This window comes from Bombyx mandarina, chromosome 19, assembly GCF_030267445.1.
Source record: "Bombyx mandarina strain Sakado chromosome 19, ASM3026744v2".
Classification (NCBI taxonomy): domain Eukaryota; kingdom Metazoa; phylum Arthropoda; class Insecta; order Lepidoptera; family Bombycidae; genus Bombyx; species Bombyx mandarina.
Genome location: NC_143225.1, coordinates 151337 through 170826, shown reverse-complemented (window position 1 = coordinate 170826; position 19490 = coordinate 151337). Strand labels below are relative to the sequence as shown.

At 41.5% G+C, this 19490-nt stretch overlaps 2 protein-coding genes across 5 annotated transcripts; one reads left to right on the top strand and one right to left on the bottom strand.

Moving 5' to 3' along the window:
• Positions 1-292: 292 nt before the first annotated feature.
• Positions 293-18133, bottom strand: Cpsf73 (cleavage and polyadenylation specificity factor 73). 2 transcript variants are annotated; one of them, XM_028182498.2, is made up of 17 exons: positions 18011-18133; positions 17724-17787; positions 17349-17446; positions 15743-15871; positions 15458-15635; positions 14963-15052; positions 14290-14440; positions 13908-14083; positions 4264-4278; positions 3443-3572; positions 3052-3227; positions 2831-2971; positions 2636-2744; positions 1544-1728; positions 1091-1222; positions 782-904; positions 293-485 (listed from the first exon to the last, which is right to left on the bottom strand). In XM_028182498.2, the coding sequence occupies exons 1-17, from the start codon at positions 18082-18084 to the stop codon at positions 354-356; spliced, it is 2103 nt and encodes a 700-aa protein (XP_028038299.2). In that variant the 5' UTR covers positions 18085-18133; the 3' UTR covers positions 293-353. The 2 variants fall into 2 exon arrangements, with proteins under 2 accessions (XP_028038299.2, XP_028038300.2); XM_028182499.2 differs by lacking the exon at positions 4264-4278.
• Positions 7117-12250, top strand: LOC114249041 (delta(24)-sterol reductase). Of its 3 annotated transcripts, none has more exons than XM_089735167.1 (4): positions 7117-7505; positions 9949-10131; positions 10625-10892; positions 10979-12250. In XM_089735167.1, exons 2-4 carry the CDS (start codon positions 9949-9951, stop codon positions 12121-12123), a joined length of 1596 nt encoding a protein of 531 aa, XP_089591293.1. In that variant the 5' UTR covers positions 7117-7505; the 3' UTR covers positions 12124-12250. The 3 variants fall into 3 exon arrangements, with proteins under 3 accessions (XP_089591293.1, XP_089591292.1, XP_089591294.1); XM_089735166.1 differs by lacking the exon at positions 7117-7505 and adding an exon at positions 8932-9044; XM_089735168.1 differs by lacking the exon at positions 7117-7505 and adding an exon at positions 9418-9579.
• Positions 18134-19490: the final 1357 nt, after the last annotated feature.

Here is a 19490-nt window from a genome sequence, read left to right as displayed (position 1 = left end):
CGGTATTTAATCTATTCTCAATTTGACAACAGACGTCAAGAACAAAAGTTTGACAATTAATAGTATGCATGCGTGTGTGCGTCAAATACACGGTATGTTGTGTGTGTAATGTTTTCTTTATTGATTTAATGTAACTTTTATGCATTATTTTAAAAAAATATTAGTATTGTGCACTTCTCTATATTCTCTATAAGTGTGGGAAATTTCATACTGCTCCGTCCGCGCAATTTTCGTAAAAAGGGGTGCAGTTTTTGCTTCACGTATTAATAAAAGATGACAAATGAAACGCTCGTTTAGTAGTTTATCACAATCAATTGCATGTTTATTGAGAAACGTTTAGATACACGAGTGCGTCACGAGTCGGCGGGGGCGGCGCGGGGGCGGGGCGCCGGGGGCGGGCGCACGGGGGACAGCGCGGCGTGCAGGTGCTGCAGCGCCGACCTCACGCACGACGCCAGCGACGGCTCCTCGGGACACCGGACCTCCTGCGGCACACCACACTCTACTGCTGGTAGACTAACATTGTTTTAAGGAGGTGGGCACCTGACGCGCGTTCACTGCGCCACTCTCGCGACGAAGGACACGTCGGGTACCCAAAATTGTAAAAATGTATATTGCGTAATCACTATATAGTTGGGACGGCGGCGACATTCGGGCTCCAGCAACCGCTTAGCACTAGGTGGGCCGTGAATATATTTAACCCATGTCCAGAATTTCAAAAGCCGAAATTGAGAATGATGGCGCTGACGAGGCCGTGGGGGGCGATGCTGCTACAACTCACCATGCTCTGCAGGTCGATGTCGGCGCGCTTGTCGTCGACAGTGACGTACAGCTTGTCTCCCTTAAACATCTTCGGCACGGAGTCTTCACCGAACATGTCTTGGAACATTTCTATAACGCACTCCTGCAAGAGAGTAGAGCGGCGTGAGTGAGGCGGGGCGTGGCGTGGCAGGGCGCGGCGGGGCGGGGCGGGGCGCGGCGCGGCGGGGCGGGCGCGGCGCGGCGGAGCGGGGCGGGGCGGGGCGGGGCGCGGCGCGGCGGGGCGGGGCGCGGCGGGGCGGGGCGAGGCGAGGCGGCGGCGGGCGCGTACCTTGAAGTGCATGCGGTCGAGCTTGGGCGCGAGCGGCGGGTGCGTGGCGGCGGGCGCGGCGAGCGCGGCGGCGGACAGCGCGGCGCCCACCAGCGCGTCGGCGTACATGTCGGCCACGGGCCCGGCGCGCCACTGCAACACGCCCAACTTTTTGTGTAAACATATACTTTAACATTACAATTATTCGCTAACAATTACTTCAAACCGAGACAGTCCCCCGCGCCCCGTCCCTCCGCCCGTCCGCGCGGTCCCCCTGCGCGCTGCGCAAGTCGACACGCGGAGGGACCCGAAACACTTGAAAATTCCGACGAGATGTTTGTTATGAGAGTCTTCCGCTCAACGGCGAAAAGGCGCTCTCTTTCCTAGGCAATCGACAGCGGGCCGGGGCGGGGACAGTCAAAGTTCAGATAAAGGCGTCGTGTGCAGTAGGACTGCTGAGAACTGTGTACTGACTTCGAGCACTATGGTGCTGCTCTCGATGGTGAGCTCGATGCAGGAGTAGAGGCGCCACCTGGTCTCCGAGAGGAAGTCGATGTGTCCGGCGAGCTGCATGAGCACGTGACGTAGCAGCGGGACCGAGCCCGCGTACTGCAGCGACTGCCGCTGCGTCACCTCCGACTGGACCAGCTCCGTGTACTCTGCGACACAGCCGCGCGGGTATATATTATGTTTTTTTTTTTTTTTTTATTGCTTAGCTGTGTGGACGAGCTCACAGCCCACCTGATGTTAAGTGGTTACTGGAGCCCATAGACATTTACAACGTAAATGCGCCACACACCTTGAGATATAGTTCTAAGGTCTCAGTATAGTCACATGTTGCGGCAAATGTACACATTCGCCTCCTCGTTTGGGTAATGTGCATTCAACTAACATTTAAAATTTCAAAGAAGGGAAATGTAAATTGAATCCACAATGACCATGTCGTTTTGGTAAATGTGAGCATGGTATACAAAATACGAAATCGCAAGTGGTATAATTAATGTGGAGCGCACCACTACAACCTAACCTACGACATTTTATATAATAAGCAAAGAAAAGTATATTTTCTTTGTCAGTTACATTTTTTTTATTAAAATAATTTTCGTTATTAAAGCCTTTTGTATTATGTTTATTTAAATAAATATTTTTTTACTGCAACAACATTATACATTTTTTTGTATTTACTGTAACTTTTCTTAAAACGTGAAGGAAGGTAATGTGTACACATTTGCCGAGAAATGTTCATAATATACATTATATTCAGTTCACATATACCTAACTATTTGGCAAATATGCTCATTTACCGGTAAAAGTGTACATTTCCCAAGAGTGTACATTTACAGTAACATATAGTATATATATATATACTGAAAAGTTAACGAAAACGACCCAAAGATTTTAGCAATTAATATAAACATATTGAATCATATATTATATATTGTAGCAATAATAATTTACTGTACTGATAAACGTGACGCACGTCCTGACCGAGCGTCACGCGCCGTCACGCGGCAAGACACTGCGGCCACACCGGGGAGTACACCGGGAGACGGAATGTGAACCTACTGTTGAGGTCTGCGGGCGCCAGAATGTGATAGTTGAAGTTTCTTTTGACGAGAATGCCCTGCAGCTCCTGACCTTCCTTGGGGGGGTCTACCGCCAGGGAGCCCATCACCTGCGGGACGAGCAGTGCTATTAGCGCGTGGGGTGGGGGTGCGGGGCGGGGTGGGGTGGGGGTGCGGGGCGGGGCGGGGGCTGCACCTTGGCGGTGGTGTCTCCGCGGAAGCAGAGCGCGAGGGGCTGCGTGTTGCGCGGCGTGTGCACGAGGATGGCGCCGCGGTGCTCCCGCTCCAGCGCCGCGCGCAGCCGGGACATCTCGTTCTGCTCGCCGTGCACCAGCACCTGCACACCGCGCCCGCTGTAGTCGCCGCTCCACTGCACTGCACTACACTACTCTACACTACACTGCAGCCGACACTCACCACGTGCGGCGGCTTCAGGATGTTGATGAACTCCGAGGTCTGCTGGTAGTCGGTGTGCGCCGAGAACGAGATGTAGTCCACGGACATCCGCAGCGGCAACTTCTGGCCGGACATGGTCGTGATCTCGTCCGGCTCCGACAGGATCGTCTTCGCCAGCGTCCCCTCCACGCAGTAACCTGCCACCGACCTCACCGTGAGTGCGCGAGTGTCGCCACCACAACGTTGTTGTACGCGGACGGATGCTGTACTACTTTTAATAAAGAATTAACATATTTGTATCGACAATACAACGCGATATATGTATGTACTTTATACTTATAAATTAATTGATAAAATACGCTGCGCTGGCGACGTGTCGCTGCGGTCAGGAGGACGCTCCGGCCGGACTCACCCGCTATGATGACTCCGTTCTTAGGGTCGGTGCACCAGGACTCGAACAGCTCCCGAGACAGTCCCGACTGCATCATGCCCGGGGACGCCATGATCACGCACGGCCCTATGTCCTCAAAGTGGTCTATACCCTGGAGTCAGAGACACAATATACAATAACGGGCTGGATAGAGGGAGCGCGTCGTCGAGAGGCAGCAAATAAAGTTAAATGCGAGAAACACGCGTGTGGTTGACAAGTACGGTCTAGATCGGTGTTTCACAACATGGGACCCACACCCCACAAGCGGGCAATCGCACTAAATTAATATAGAAAATCTGTATTAAAATTATTTTGAATTTCAATTCAGTTTTTTATTATATATTTTTCGAAATATTACTTTTTGTGTTCTGAGAACAATTTCATAGTGATTTCTTCCTAAAATCTATCATTTATGCTTCTTAAGTGAACAAATCAATTTCTTAATGTTATGTATGTGGGACATAAAAATTTTAGAAATGTTACAGTTGGACACGGCTCAAAAAGGTTGGGAAACACTGGTCTATAGAAATAATTATAAAAAGCCAGTATTCTCTTTTACATTAAACTGATACCGATTTGACACATACGATTAATATGTACATGCAATAATCGGTTGACATATGCCCCAGGACAACAGACCCCGCCCCGGCGGCTCGGGGCTCCCGTGCGTGTGCACTAGTGTGGTTAATCGGTTTTATTAAAATACACATCAGATTTTTTTATTGAAATATTTATATTGTTTGTAGTCGTTATGCATGTGGCTATTGTTATAAAAGTGGTTGGTATACTGACAACGTAAGAACCTTATTGGCGTAGACCTGTAAATAAGAAAATTAAAATGAATATGTTTAAATTTACAAGTGAACTTAACAACAAAATATTATATGTTAAAATTACCTATTAGATTTGTATATTTCATTGTTTATAAATTTTTATACAAGAAATCAATGGCCCTGAGCAAAAATGTACGAGTCTAGCCCAGGGACCAGCACAAATGAGGCACGTCGTATTAATCACGGGTATATAATACAACTTCAACCCAGAATCGATGGTGTCTCTCACACATACATCGTTTGCAAACATCAGTGAAATATGGCACTACTAAAACGTATTGTTTAATGTTTCTTTTCTTTCTTCTTAATCAAGATAATACAAGTAACTCATTACATTGTGCTTGACAAATTACGTGAAACGATTTTTAATTTATATCAATAAACTAGCGGCCCGGCAGACTTCGCAGTGCCTCAATCGATATAAAAGACCTAAACTTTTGTATCAAATAAACTTAAAACAAACAAAAGGAATTCGTCCGACGGGGGACACATGAAATGAAAAACAAAATTGTTATTTTTGTTTAATTCCGAGCATTTTCATATTTATCTACCTTTTAAACCTTCTCTGGACTTCCACAAATAGTTTAAGACCAAAATTAGCCAAATCGGTCCAGCCGTTCTCAAATTTTAGCGAGACTAACGAACAGCAATTCATTCTTATATATATAGATAGAAGATAGATAGAAGATAGATGATATGGTTCAGGTGATTTACGTGTGGATTAAATGGCTCGCGCCAAGGGTCCGGCTCGGCGGCGCGGCGCGTAGTCTACTGACTCCTGTCGTCTGCTGTACTGCCGATGTCAATAACCATACAGCACGGCGGTGTACTGTACAGTACTGTACAGAGCACAGACCGTGGACGGATGCGACGCAACAAAACAGTTGAAGCTCGTGGTCATATTAAAATACCATTTGAACTCGTTTCTAAAGAGAATTGTTTTACATTTCCGTGGGCTGTCTGTTGAGCCTCTGCTCGTGGAGTTAATTGAAAATATCAATTCAAATTATTTATTTTCGGAATTATGTAATAAAACCCATATTTATTTTATTTACAACAGAATCCACTGACTTGTTTTCGTGACTATTTTACTGTAGTCAGTTCAACATTACAGTAAAGTATTGACCGCCGAGCACAGGCGCACAGTGGGTCGATACTGTGATTTTAGTGACTTAGGGACCAACTTTGTTTTTTTATAATTTTTTTTATGTAGATAGATAGAGCTCGTTAATCTCAATAATAATTGTTCTGGGCAAAAATTACAAAAACTTTATAGTTTGGTCAGAAAAATGTGTTTTGTGATTTTTTTGTATGGAGCGGGTCACATTAAATTAAATTCCTGCTAAGTACCGCGAGGTCCCGCTTTGAAACTTTATTTTCCTTATACCTTGTCTAGTCTACTATCATTTGATGCTATGAACATGTGCATAAAGTTGCAACTCTGCCAAATAAATGGATCGAAAAAATTAATAAATACATAGAATAAAAACCTTTATATTTTTTTTCGTAAGTGCTTTTAAGTTAAATTTGATATGGATTAGTAAGTAAAAGCACGTAGTGATACCCATAATTACATAATACCTAACAACAATACATTTAGTAGGTCTCTAATTAAGCAATCTCTCTAATTATTAAGATAGTTAACATTATTTAATGAGGATAATTAGTTAAGTAGCCATTACTGGGTAGTAGAAAATATAGTAAACATTTGTTTGTCTCTGAAAGTATAAAGTGACCATGTTTATTATATACTAACTAGTGTTCGTTTATTCGTACTACTACTAACATCTCGTGATTGTCGTTGTGATCTTGCTGTTTCCGTAATAATTGATAATTTTGTTAACAATTTAGGATTATTTATGATTTTAAGAGAGCAACTACAGTCGCTGTCTGATAATAAAAAACTCTTTCAATTCCTACAAAATCAAATAAACGTGACCGAAGAGAAAAATGTTGAGCTCCAAAAATTCAGTACGCAATTTTGTTCAAATATAAGTGCAATATGGAAACGAAGTAGTCGCATGTTAGCACAGTTTATAAGAAAAAAATGTGATTGGTTAGAATGTGCAATAAACTGGCCCGAAGGAATGATACCTGAAGCTATCAACACTGCACATGAAAGGCTCGAGATTTCTAATACTGAAGATGTTGAAAATAATATGAATGAAATACCACCCTCAAATGTACTACAGAAGCCTCGACATCTATTTTTGCACCTCGAAAACCTTTTGAAGAATTGGGATCCAGGCAAAAACGAAGACGCATTGAACAAATTTACCAATCGCTTTCGTTATCCCCGGATGAAATGAAAGCTACTACAATTGCTAGTTTGAGAAACACTAGAAATGAAGATGTAGGAGAAATAATGAACCACTTGTCAAATCACCCCGAAGATCTAGAAAAAGTTAATGAGTATTTAATTACAAGTAAAGTGAAAAGTAGTACATATTCTCCTGATAAGGCAATATTAGTTTCACTTAAATTAAGTGGCAGTATATAAACCTAAGAGAAGCAGCAAGTGAAAATGGGTCTGATTTATACCCTTCTTAATATAAAATTAAGCAAGAAAAGACCAAACGTTATCCAGGGAAAGACGAGGTAATTATTTCAGAAGAAGGAGCTGCTATTAAAATGCAAGCATTACTAAACTTGGCGCTATATAGGCTTTTAGATGTGATTACTTCGGATTTGGACTCTGCAAGAGAGCTACTGCTTATAAGCAAATAGGCTTTGATAGAGCCCCAGGTCAAAGTAATTATAAACAAAAAACTGAAACAGAGTTTGATGATTCATCTATTTTCATGGTCAGTCTAGTTCCTATAAGGCTTCAGAAATTTGATGGAACAATTGTTTGGGAAAACGACCTCATCAACTTTTTATTGCCGTCCAATAATGTTTAAATTTACAAAAGAAACGCAGTCAACAGTGACAATTATAAAAGCTAGCATAACAGAAGAAATAGAAAGACTTCAGCCATCAAAAATCAAACAAGTTGAAGTTAAGCATCAATTGCACATGATGATGATAGACGGCAAAATAACCTCATATTTTTCAGAAACATTTTCTGCTGTCTGTGATATTTGCAAAGCAAAACCGTCAAAGTTTTTTGGAGTGACTTGCTTATCAAAGAGAAAATAATGAAGAAATATTCCAGTATGGAATGCCATCTTTACATGCCTGGATAAGATGCATGGAGTGCTTACTTCATATCGGTAAATATAATTTTATTACTTCACAATTTTTTCATCGTATGTAGTTTCCTGTGAGATAATTTTTTATATGACACTTTTTTGTTTGCGTCTTATCGTTTGGACTTCAAGAAATGGGGTTGCAAGGGGGGATGACAAAGAAAGAATATCAATCAGAAAGAGCGCTATACAGCAAGCGTTTAAAAAGGAATGCGGTTTACTTATAGATGTTGTCAAGCAAGGAGTAGGAACAACCAATGATGGCAATACTGCCAGAAGATTTTTCAGGGATGCAGAAGAAACAGCCCGCATAACAGGAATACGTAAAGATTTAATAGAGAGGCTTCACGTGATTCTTCACTCTGTTGCATCTGGAGAGCGCGTTTCCAATTTTTCGGAATTTTTTAGATATACTGCAGAATTGTATGTTAATGTATATCCCTGGTATTATATATGCCTTCGAGTATCCATAAATTGTTGGCACATGGCAGTGATATATAATAATGAAGAACTTTGGTGCCATTCGTATAGGTAAACTCTCGGAAGAGGCAGCGGAAGCTCGCAATAAAGATTTTCGGAAATATACAGAGAGATGTTATTCAAGAATGAGAAGTAGAACGTCGACTAATGAGGATATTTTACACAATCTTCTTTCGTCTTCTGACCCAAAGATCGAAAGGTGAAACAAAATATATAATATTTAGAGAGATTGCATAATTAGAGACCTACTAAATGTATTGTTGTTAGGTATTATGTAATTATGGGTATCATTACGTGCTCTTACTTACTAATCCATATCAAATTTAACTTAAAAGCACTTACGAAAAAAAATATAAAGGTTTTTATTCTATGTATTTATTAATTTTTTTCGATCCATTTATTTGGCAGAGTTGCAACTTTATGCACATGTTCATAGCATCAAATGATAGTAGACTAGACAAGGTATAAGGAAAATAAAGTTTCAAAGCGGGACCTCGCGGTACTTAGCAGGAATTTAATTTAATGTGACCCGCTCCATACAAAAAAATCACAAAACACATTTTTCTGACCAAACTATAAAGTTTTTGTAATTTTTACCCAAAACAATTATTATTGAGATTAACGAGCTCTATCTATCTACATAAAAAAAATTATAAAAAAACAAAGTTGGTCCCTAAGTCACTAAAATCATAGAATCGACCCACTGTGAGGCGGGCCGCGCGCGCCAGTGGGGACGAGGAGGGGCAACATTATCAAATAGCTTCTAGATAATGTTCAATTATTTAGGTATTCATTTATATTTCTAAACACGATTTTCAACGTAGGTCGGATGCAAGACCAAGGTCACTTAAAGTCTCAACAAAGATTCTGTTTCTTATCTATAATTTTAAAGTAATTTATTTGATAATTGTATTTTTATGTCGCTGTGCGGGCTGCGGCCAGATGTATATATGATTAGATTACTATTTACGTTATCCGTCTCGAGTAACGTAATCTGTGGCTTGTCAATTCGTCGTCCGCGATAATGAGAGGCGTGTGTCGCTTCTAGTCGGTCTAAAATAATTATAATATAGTGATGTTAAGGTTAGCATTGAATCATTTAAGATTTTTAATGACCCGTTATTGAATTAACGAATAAGTTAGACGCCGCGCGTCCACGCCGGTATACTTTTGGGTTACATTCGGGTTTTTTAGTGATATGGTGTATTTTTTTTTTGTTAGACAGTATTTGTGATTAGTTACTTAGACTTACACATCTTTAAATAACGTTATCAGCCCACAGACGTCCACTGCTGGACATAGGCCTTAAGAAGAAGAAGAAATAACGTTAAGATAAATCAGACCATTTAGTTTTACGTGTGCATCCATAGTACCGTCCAGGAAACCCCCAAACGAGCGACGCATCTGTTTTGTTTTCATTTCTTTTTATTACCCTATTAGCAGACGAGCATAGGGCCCAGCTAATGGTGAGTGTTTACCGTCGCTCATGGACGTCAGCAATGCCAGGGGCAGAGCCAAGCTGCTGCCTACCGTTAAGTACTCTCCACAAGCCTCGTTTGAAGAAGGACATGTCATAGCGCTCCGGAAACACCGCGAGGGTAGCTCATTCCACAGGATGGTACGTGGCAAAAAAGATCTCTGGAAACGCACTGTGGATGAACGCAGTGGCTCCAGGTAGTATGGATAAACTCTACTCCGGTAGCGGGCGGTGCGATGGTAAAAAATAGATGATGGAATCATCTCAAGCACCACAATCAAAAATATCAGTCAAATTATTAAAAAACCATTTTGTAAAAACTTCATCTCGGCCTGGGCGCACAAACCACCTCGTGGTGAACGGTCACCATCTCCTGTGGGTAACAGGGATGCCATACTATCCCGTTGTACAATCGGATGTATTTTTATGGTTAGAATCCACCTTTTTCTTATCCTAGGCACACTTTACGTGTGTATTTCTTATAATATGTTCCATTATACTTTGCAACAGATGGTGCATTTGAAAGCTAGACTGATTAGTTGGTTGGAGAACAACCGGGAGTTAGTAGTGGCGCTGTTCTGTCTGCCAGCCAGCTTCCTGTTCACGGTAGCGCTGCAGCTGCGAGCGCACTTACGGAGACTCGTCGCGCGCGCCGACCAGCACGAGAGGGCCGTTAAAGAGATACAGGCTAGGGTATGTTCATTGAGTGATGATCTACTGAGGCACCATCATACCATCAGCCTTCATAATTCCGAGTTCCAGATCAAAGTAGGCGTGTTGACACGGAACGGTATGATTATTCGTGCTTGACCGCTTATTCTATAAAACCAAAAGACAGCATCTGTCAGTTTCCAGCACGCTGTGACCCGTCCTAAGGCTTGTAAAGAGTTTGTGTTAGTTTCGTCATGTCCGAGAGCCACAACTCACTTGATTAACGGGTTGAGACGCTCGTCTACATCCGAAAGTAATGCAAAGTTATCCCGTAGTCCCGAGGGCGCAACACGACAGAGCTTGACAGGCCGACTGGCCACTTCTGTATATGTTGTTCAATAGTATATTCCTGCCTCCTTAGAAGACCCGTCAAAACTACATTCTGAGGATCAACTGCTGTTTCCGTAATCAAATTACTTTGTAATGTTTGCCGAAAGGGTGCACTGCAAAATACAATTTCCTACAAATATTTCAGGTCCAGGAATGGAACAAGCTTCCGTCACGAGACCGTCGACTGCTGTGCACGTCGAGACCCAACTGGTTGTCTCTCTCTACTACGTTTTTCGAAAAACATCTCCATCATCGAGTTCCTATACCGCTTTACGACATATTGGAGCTGGATGAACAAGCTATGACTGTCAGAGTCGAGCCAATGGTGACCATCGGCGACATCACAGAATACCTCATACCGAAGGGCTATTCATTGGCCGTCACTATTGAATTGGTTGACGCTACACTTGGAGGTGAAATACTTAATAATTTAAAATAAAAGATTTTCTTTTTAATTTTTTCTTCACGTTCGGTTAGCTAATTTGGTTTTGTCTTGTAGGTCTTGCATTCGGCACTGGAATGTCCACTCACTCCCACAAAGCGGGCTTGTACCACGAGACTATTACTGCGTATGAAGTGGTTCTCGGTGACGGGTCCCTGGTCACAGCTACAGCTGACAATGAACACTCTGATCTCTTCAAAGCCCTCCCGTGGTCTCATGGTAGTCTTGGCTTCCTTGTGGCGCTCACGTTGAAAATTGTCAAAGTAAAACCATTCATTAAGATCAAGTACACTCCGGTTGAAGGACAGAAGGAATATTGCAACATGCTGCGAGAACTTTCTGGAACGTACGAAAGAGAACCTAAAGAATTCCCTGATTTTCTCGAGGCAACAATCTTTAGTGAGAACGAGGCGGTCGTCATGTCAGGAGACTACTGCGACCGCGACCCGACTGCGCCAGTGAATCACTGCTCGAGGTGGTACAAGCCGTGGTTTTACAAACACGTACAGTCCTTCTTGCAGAAGGGGGAGAGCGTCGAGTTGATACCGTTGAAAGATTATTTACTCCGACACAACAGAGCTATCTTCTGGGTCGTCGAGGACATGCTCTCATTCGGAAACGACGCCTTGTTCCGATACTTGTTCGGTTGGCTGCTGCCCCCCAAGCCCGCCTTTTTAAAATTCACGACGACGCCGGGGGTGCGAGCCTACACATTCACGAAGCAAGTCTTCCAAGATATAGTGTTGCCGATCAATGAACTGGAACGGCAGATCGAGTTGGCCACGCAATTGTTTGACAAATTCCCGCTGCTTGTGTACCCGTGTAAAGTGATCGATCGCGGTCCATCGTCCGGACAACTGAAACGACCCCACTCTAAGTATTTGGTCCCGGGAACAAACTATGCGATGTTCAATGATTTGGGAGTTTACGGCGTCCCGGGGAAGGTCAAAGAGAAGAAACCATACAGCCCGGTGACAGCTATGAGAAAGATGGAAGAGTTCACGAGAGAAGTGGGTGGTTTTTCATTTCTTTACGCCGATATATTCATGACCCGAGATGAGTTCGAGGCCATGTTTGATTTATCTCTGTACGAGAGAGTTCGAAAGAAGTATGGAGCTGAAGGAGCCTTCCCACATTTATATGTTAAAGTCAAGCCAGAGATTGATGTTTTCGCTATTGGTGAAGAGAACGCTGTCCAGTGAACATCTCGGTCGATGCAAACTGTCCACTTCTAGAGGAAATACGTTCTCTCTCGTTTTGGCGTCTACTTTGTGTATCGACTTAATCCTAACGATATAATTACGATGATAATAAAAGTGTATAGATGTAGATATTTTATTATTGGTGAACTAATCCAGTTCATCGCGGCCTCCTTAATATTTTTTTTATTGCTCAAATGGGTGGACGAGCTCACAGCCCACCTGGTGTTAAGTGGTTACTGGAGCCCATAGACATCTACAACGTAAATGCGCCACCCACCTTGAGATACAAGTTCTAAGGTCTCAAGTATAGTTACAACGGCTGCCCCGCCCTTCAAACCGAAACGCATTAATGCTTCACGGCAGAAATAGGACCTACCTGTGCAGACTCACAAGAGGTCCTACCACCAGTAATTACGCAAATTATAATTTTGCGGGTTTGATTTTTATCACACGATGTTATTCCTTCACCGTGGAAGTCAATCGTGAACACTTGTTGAGTACGTATTTCATTAGAAAAATGTGTACCCGCCTGCGGGATTCGAACACCGGTGCATCGCTTCAACACGAATGCACCGGACGTCTTATCTGTTAGGCCACGACGACTTCAATAATATAACGAATATATATATATTCAAGAATATAACGAACAGATTGTCTTTAAAGCTAGCAGACATGCTGAATGCACAACGTGACGCATGTTTGTGAAAATGAATCTGTATCTGTTCTCGTGTGTCGATCACTTTAGTTGATTGCTGTTGCACAAGTTTATAAATAGACAGGGTCAAAGGCATTTGTGCCCAACTAAACGTGTTTTGCGACAGGGCGGGTATGCTGTGGGAGTGGGCATGTGCGAAGTGTGTGTGGGGGAGTGCTGTATGTTGGAGCATATGCATAGTGTGTTGGGGGGTGCTGTGTGAGTGGGCATGTGCGAAGTGTGTGTGGGGGAGTGCTGTGTGTTTGGGCATATGCATAGTGTGTTGGGGGGTGCTGTGTGAGTGGGCATGTGCGAAGTGTGTGTGGGGGAGTGCTGTATGTTTGGGCATATGCATAGTGTGTTGGGGGGTGCTGTGTGAGTGGGCATGTGCGAAGTGTGTGTGGGGGAGTGCTGTGTGTTTGGGCATATGCATAGTGTGTTGGGGGGTGCTGTGTGAGTGGGCATGTGCGAAGTGTGTGTGGGGGAGTGCTGTATGTTTGGGCATATGCATAGTGTGTCGGAGGGTGCTGTGTGAGTGGGCATGTGCGAAGTGTGTGTGGGGGAGTGCTGTATGTTTGGGCATATGCATAGTGTGTTGGGGGGTGCTGTGTGAGTGGGCATGTGCGAAGTGTGTGTGGGGGAATGCTGTATGTTTGGGCATATGCATAGTGTGTCGGGGGGTGCTGTGTGAGTGGGCATGTGCGAAGTGTGTGTGGGGGAGTGCTGTTGTGTTTGGGCATATGCATAGTGTGTTGGGGGGTGCTGTGTGAGTGGGCATGTGCGAAGTGTGTGTGGGGGAGTGCTGTATGTTTGGGCATATGCATAGTGTGTCGGGGGGTGCTGTGTGAGTGGGCATGTGCGAAGTGTGTGTGGGGGAGTGCTGTATGTTTGGGCATATGCATAGTGTGTTGGAGGGTGCTGTGTGAGTGGGCATGTACGAAGAGTGTTGGGGGGGGTGCTGTTTGAGTGGGCATGTGCGAAGTGTATTGGAGGGGTTTGCTGTGTGAGCAGGCAGAGGTACTGTATTGGAGGGCGGCTATGCTGAGTGGCAGGGCGGCTGGGTGAGCGTGCTGAGTGGGTGGGCAGTTACCTTCAGGTTGGAGATGTGTCTGAACACAAAGGGGTTGTTGATAGCGATCTGGCGCCGGATGCGGTCGTTCATCGCGTTAACATAGGTCTGGTACACCGCCATGCACTTCTTGGCCAGTGAGGACGCGTAGTATATGGGAATGTCTTGCAGCTCGGGGTGCAGCGACCAGTACTCGTCTGTTGATTACCGGTCACTTGGTTATTTATTGTTGCTGTCGGTCAGCGCCGCGTACCTGTGCACGTGACCACCACTACTCCGAAGTGCATGAAGTTGGATATTGTAAAATTAACAAAACAAAAGAACGATGTGAATAGATTTTAGCGGCCGGGCTCGGCGCCTTGTGAGACAGTTAGGGTAGAGCGCTAGAGGCAGAGAGACTGACCGAGAATGAGCAGCAGCTCCTGCGCGCGGCCCAGCGCGAACACGGGGATGAGGCAGCGGCCGCCGCGCCCCACGATGTCGCTGACCAGCCCCGTGAAGCGACTCTCCCGCTCCTCGCGCTTCTCGTGGATGTGCGTGCCGTACGTGGACTCCTGCGCGGGGGACAACTCTAAGTCTATGGGATCCCGCAGACACTTTGTGAACTTTTCTGCCGATCGACCGCAATAAAACCATTTCATTTGATTACATTAAAAATTAATGTTAACATTTCGTTTGCATTAAAAAATATTGAAATACTACAGCATATACAATAAAAATATTAAAATGTGGAAACATTTTGAAATTCTACAGCGTTCGACTCAATATACCCTTTATGGGAAACCCAGTATATAAACATAGTCCAGAGATGGGAAACAAAACTCAGTCACATCAACATGCAGCCAATCAACATAAACATTATAACTAAAAAACATTATAAATAAGAACAGGGCCCTACTGAACATGACGTCAGTGTTCACACTTGTGTGGCACAAGTTCACTATAATAACTTTATGTAATGAAATTGCAGAACTTTGGATATGTATTTAATATTTTAAAATTAACTTTTCTTTTCATTTTTACAAATGACACTTGAGAAATGACTCATCTCAATCATCAAATTTTAAAACACTTACAGTAATCAAAACATCAGGATGAACCGTCGGTATCTCTGCAGCCATCAAATGTCTATCCTCTTGTCTTGAAAAATCTCCCGTGTATAATATCTGTCATGATAATTATTTACTTTAATCAAGATCTACATTAAGGACAAACATATAAAAGGTTTGAAATCTTAACATCAGACATTTTACAAATAATTTATTATTTAACATTGATAATGCTTTAAATAAAATATTGCCAATATTTTGTTTCAATTTCATTTCTTTTGCCATCTCCGATACTCTTATACAATAAAACAAGAAATAGTAAATCTCTTCTATACTACAGCGAAAAAAGCAAGTTATTGTACATAGAAATATTATTAATAGAAGATTAGAAATATTACCCTGCCTCTCACTTGATAAGCGCCGAAACCACTTAGAATCACACGGGCTGCATACTTTGTGCAACATAAATGCATTCACGCGATGAAATACCAAATATAACAAAAATTCTAAGGCCCAAATTACCTTGACTCCGGCTATTTCAATCATAAACATGGCTGCTCCGAGTACATGTCCAGCATTGTAAGCCCAAAATTTGACACCCCGTACATCTCTTTCTTCATGGAAGTTTATAGTTTCTATTCTGTCCATTGAATTTTCTAGATCCGATTCCGTATACAACATTTGTTCTGTTGATATGTTGCTGTAATTGATTTGGGTTACACATATCAGTTCAAATCGAAATTATGTATTTATGTTTTTTTAAGTATTTTGGCCCTGTTTAGCCTTACGAAACAATTTAAAACTCACCTAACTTTAATATAATCAGAAACGAGCCATCTGTAGATAGCCTTAGTGGCATGTGTCATGAAAACTCGACCTTTGAAGGAAGTCTTCGTCAGGAACCACGGAAGAGCTCCACTGTGGTCCAAATGAAAACTAGAAAGAAACATTTAGAAATATACGTATCTTAGATTTATTACCAATGTGGCATCATTTTTTCCACAGGGTTCTATTGGCTAATAGACACATAAATCACTACATCTATCTTTTTAATTCTATTCTCGAAAATAACAATCAGACAGACATGATGCATTTTATAAATTGATTTAAACTTTCATGGCCGTCTACATTACACACATATTATTAACTGGATCCATGTGACAATTTCTACATTTAATTAGTTTTATATATTTTCGTGTTGTTTCAAGTGACGTCAGCTTTAAATTTAGTAAAAATAATGCATTTTCAAAGTGTTCAGAAAAAAACTGCCAATATCAAAAATGTGTATTATCTGGGAGAGTCATCAACTTTCATTGTTAACACACAAAATCGGACTTAAAAGAGGGTAGACAGATTAGGCTGCTTATACCTTCCAACCGCCATCTTCCTGCCTACCAGCCTACCTGTAATAATGGCACTTACAACTCTGAATATCTGGAACTTTTATAGTTATTGCTTAGATTAGAGGTTGAGTTCAGGACCCACATGGTGCTAAGTGCTTACCAAAGCCATTAGACATCAGCAACATATATGCAACATGCCACCACCCACCATGAGATATGAGTTCCGAATCTTAGTTTTACAGCCTAAAGGATGTCCCATCATAAAAACCAAATCACATTACTGCTTCACAGCAGAAATTTGCAGGGCGGTGGTACATATCTGAGCAGGCTGACAAGATGACCCTCCATCAGTAATTACCAGTGTTTGGTTTCTATGACACAATGTTATTCCTTCACTATAGTCATTTATGAACATTTATCAAGTACGTATAATATTTCATAAGAAAAATTGGTACCATGGTCTGTGGAATTTAAACACTGGCACAGTACTCAATACGAATGCACCGGGAGTTTTATATATTTTTATACATAGTACCACATATTCTGTATTAGGGCAGTGTGTAACATACAGTTAGTAGCGCCGGTCATTCTCGGCGTGCTATAAATCGCGCAATAAATCATTAACTACTAATTGACTTTAATTTCTACACACTCCTTAATAGGTGACTGCAACCCAATATACACATCACCTAGAATACTTTAGGCCTTTCAATTGAGGGTGTTTATAAATAATAATAATAAATATTTACTAACAATCACGCAGCGTTAACTAGTCCCATACTAAGTTCGTAAAAATCTTGTGTTACAGGTACCAGATAACGGAAATATATGTAAGATATTTATCATAGACATACATATATTTAATATACTTCCATTACACTGGAAAAGACGTTTTATATTTATCTTACAAATATCTTCCCTTGGCGGGATTTGAACCTGCAACCCCCTTGTGTAGTGACCATGTCACTTACCACTACACCAGACAGCCGTTAATAAATGGGTGATTATTGTATTTAAGACCAAACAGATAATTGCTGTTCATCAATATGGTTTTATAAAAACATACTTACTGTGAAACTAACAGAAGATCCACTTCGTCTGCCTCTATAAGGTCTATAAAGGGTAGGGCGTCCATTCCAGACAAACCAGGATGGATGCCACAGTCCAACTAAAAAAAATATGAATATTTTTGTCCATAATATTGTAAATTTTAAAATATATACTTCTTTTGAATTATATAACTTAGCCACAATGAATGTCTATACTATGTGAATATTAAAATATTGCTAAAAATACTGTAAAGGGCACATCACTACACACACACATAATTGATATATTACACCACTGCCTCATCTTGTCAAACCTGAGAAAGTGAATGTGTACAGTTCTGGGGCCATACTTTAATACTGCAAAACATGAAATAGGAACATGAAACATAAACTAACCATTATCTTTTTCCCTTTGAACTCCAACATGATGCATGATCTGCCAACTTCTTGGCCAGCTCCACTGAAAATATATTTTCTAAGCTTCAATTTTTTTAAGCAAACATGTTATAGCATTACTGTACTGTTTTATTAATATTAGCATCTAAGCCAGTTCATAACATTGAATTTTTATTACTTTTTTTGTTAATTTTGAGTGTAATATTAAGTAATAATAAAGAAGGTGTTTAAGGAAGCTTAAAGTCTGTACTGTTTTGAAACTTGTTCACATTAATTATTTTACTTACAGTGGTCTTATTGTCAATTGATCGCTTTCCTCCGCAGGCACTGGATCAGTGCCTTTTCTTGGATTTGTAGTCATTTTGTTTATTTACAAATAGTCATTTACAGGGATTTAACCAATAGCTTAATCACAATAAGATAAAACTTTGTGGTGTTATAAGTGACGATTAATCAAATAACGTATAATAACTACCATTAAGATTTACTTTATAAGTTAGAATCAGTTCCTGTAATCCAGTCAGTTACAATTTAGAAACGTTAGGTTATGGTACGGTACCGATTTTTTTTCTTCTCCAGTAGTAGAGTAGTAGTAGTTTTATTTTTCTAACTGGATAGGCAAAGGTATAAATCATATCATACAACCTACGAATAACTGATAAGTTATTATTTATTCGTAGCATACAACTTAATCTTTTATAATTTTTTAATGAAAAATGATATGAAGTGAAATGAAATGAAGTTGATTAATTTGGAACATTAATCAATTGTCACGAAATAAAATGAAATGAAATGAGATAAGATGATATGGGATAAAATATAATCTCAGTAATATGGTGGTTATATTTACTGAGACTTTTTGAACCATCAGGCACAGGCGACTGAGTTTCTCGCCGGATCTTCTCAGTGGGTCGCGTTTCCGATCCAGTGGTAGATTCTGCGAAGCACGGCTCTTGCTAGGGTTCGTGTTAGCAACGTCGTCAGGTTTGAGCCCCGTGAGCTCACCTACTAGTTAAGGTTACGCTGGAATAGCCTCTCAAGGCTACCAGCTTAGGTAGGAAAAAAAAAATTAGACATTTTGAAGGATCCCGAGAAGCTACGACCAACGGCTTTGTTTCATTTTCCCACATTTGTGCACTTTCACAACAGTTAAACAGATATTAAACAGTTAATAAACCACCGTTGTTACAAATTTAAACCTGAAGAAACACTAAATAGACAAAACTAAACAATTCATACAACTTCACTCTTCGCATTCCCGCCAAAAAAGTATTTTTCTTCTCCAATAAAACAAAGCCCCCCTCACAGATTATTAAAATAATTAAATATGAGTAGGGTGTAGGTATAACGACGAAAGGAAGATGTTCCCCCGAGCGGGTGATATTACTCGGTAGACCGATAATCCGAATGTTGTTGTTTGGAACTTGTTTATATGCAAGCTTATCTTGAAAAGGTCGTAAGCGAGATTCAGGCATTTGACAAATATCTTGTGTTATCTGATAGCTACCGCCACAAGATATTTAATAATTACTAGCTAACCCCGCAAACATTGTTTTGCCTTAAAAAAAGTTTCTAAGAAAGATAAATTAACCTAGATATCGACTGCAGCGCCATCTGCCGGGCTGATTTGTGAATCTAAACCATCCAGGATACCACCCAAACACATACAAAAAAAATCATTTAAATTGGTCCAGCCGTTTAGGAGAAATTCAGTGACAACCACACGCACAGAAGAAATATATATAAAGACTAACTGACCCGGCAGAC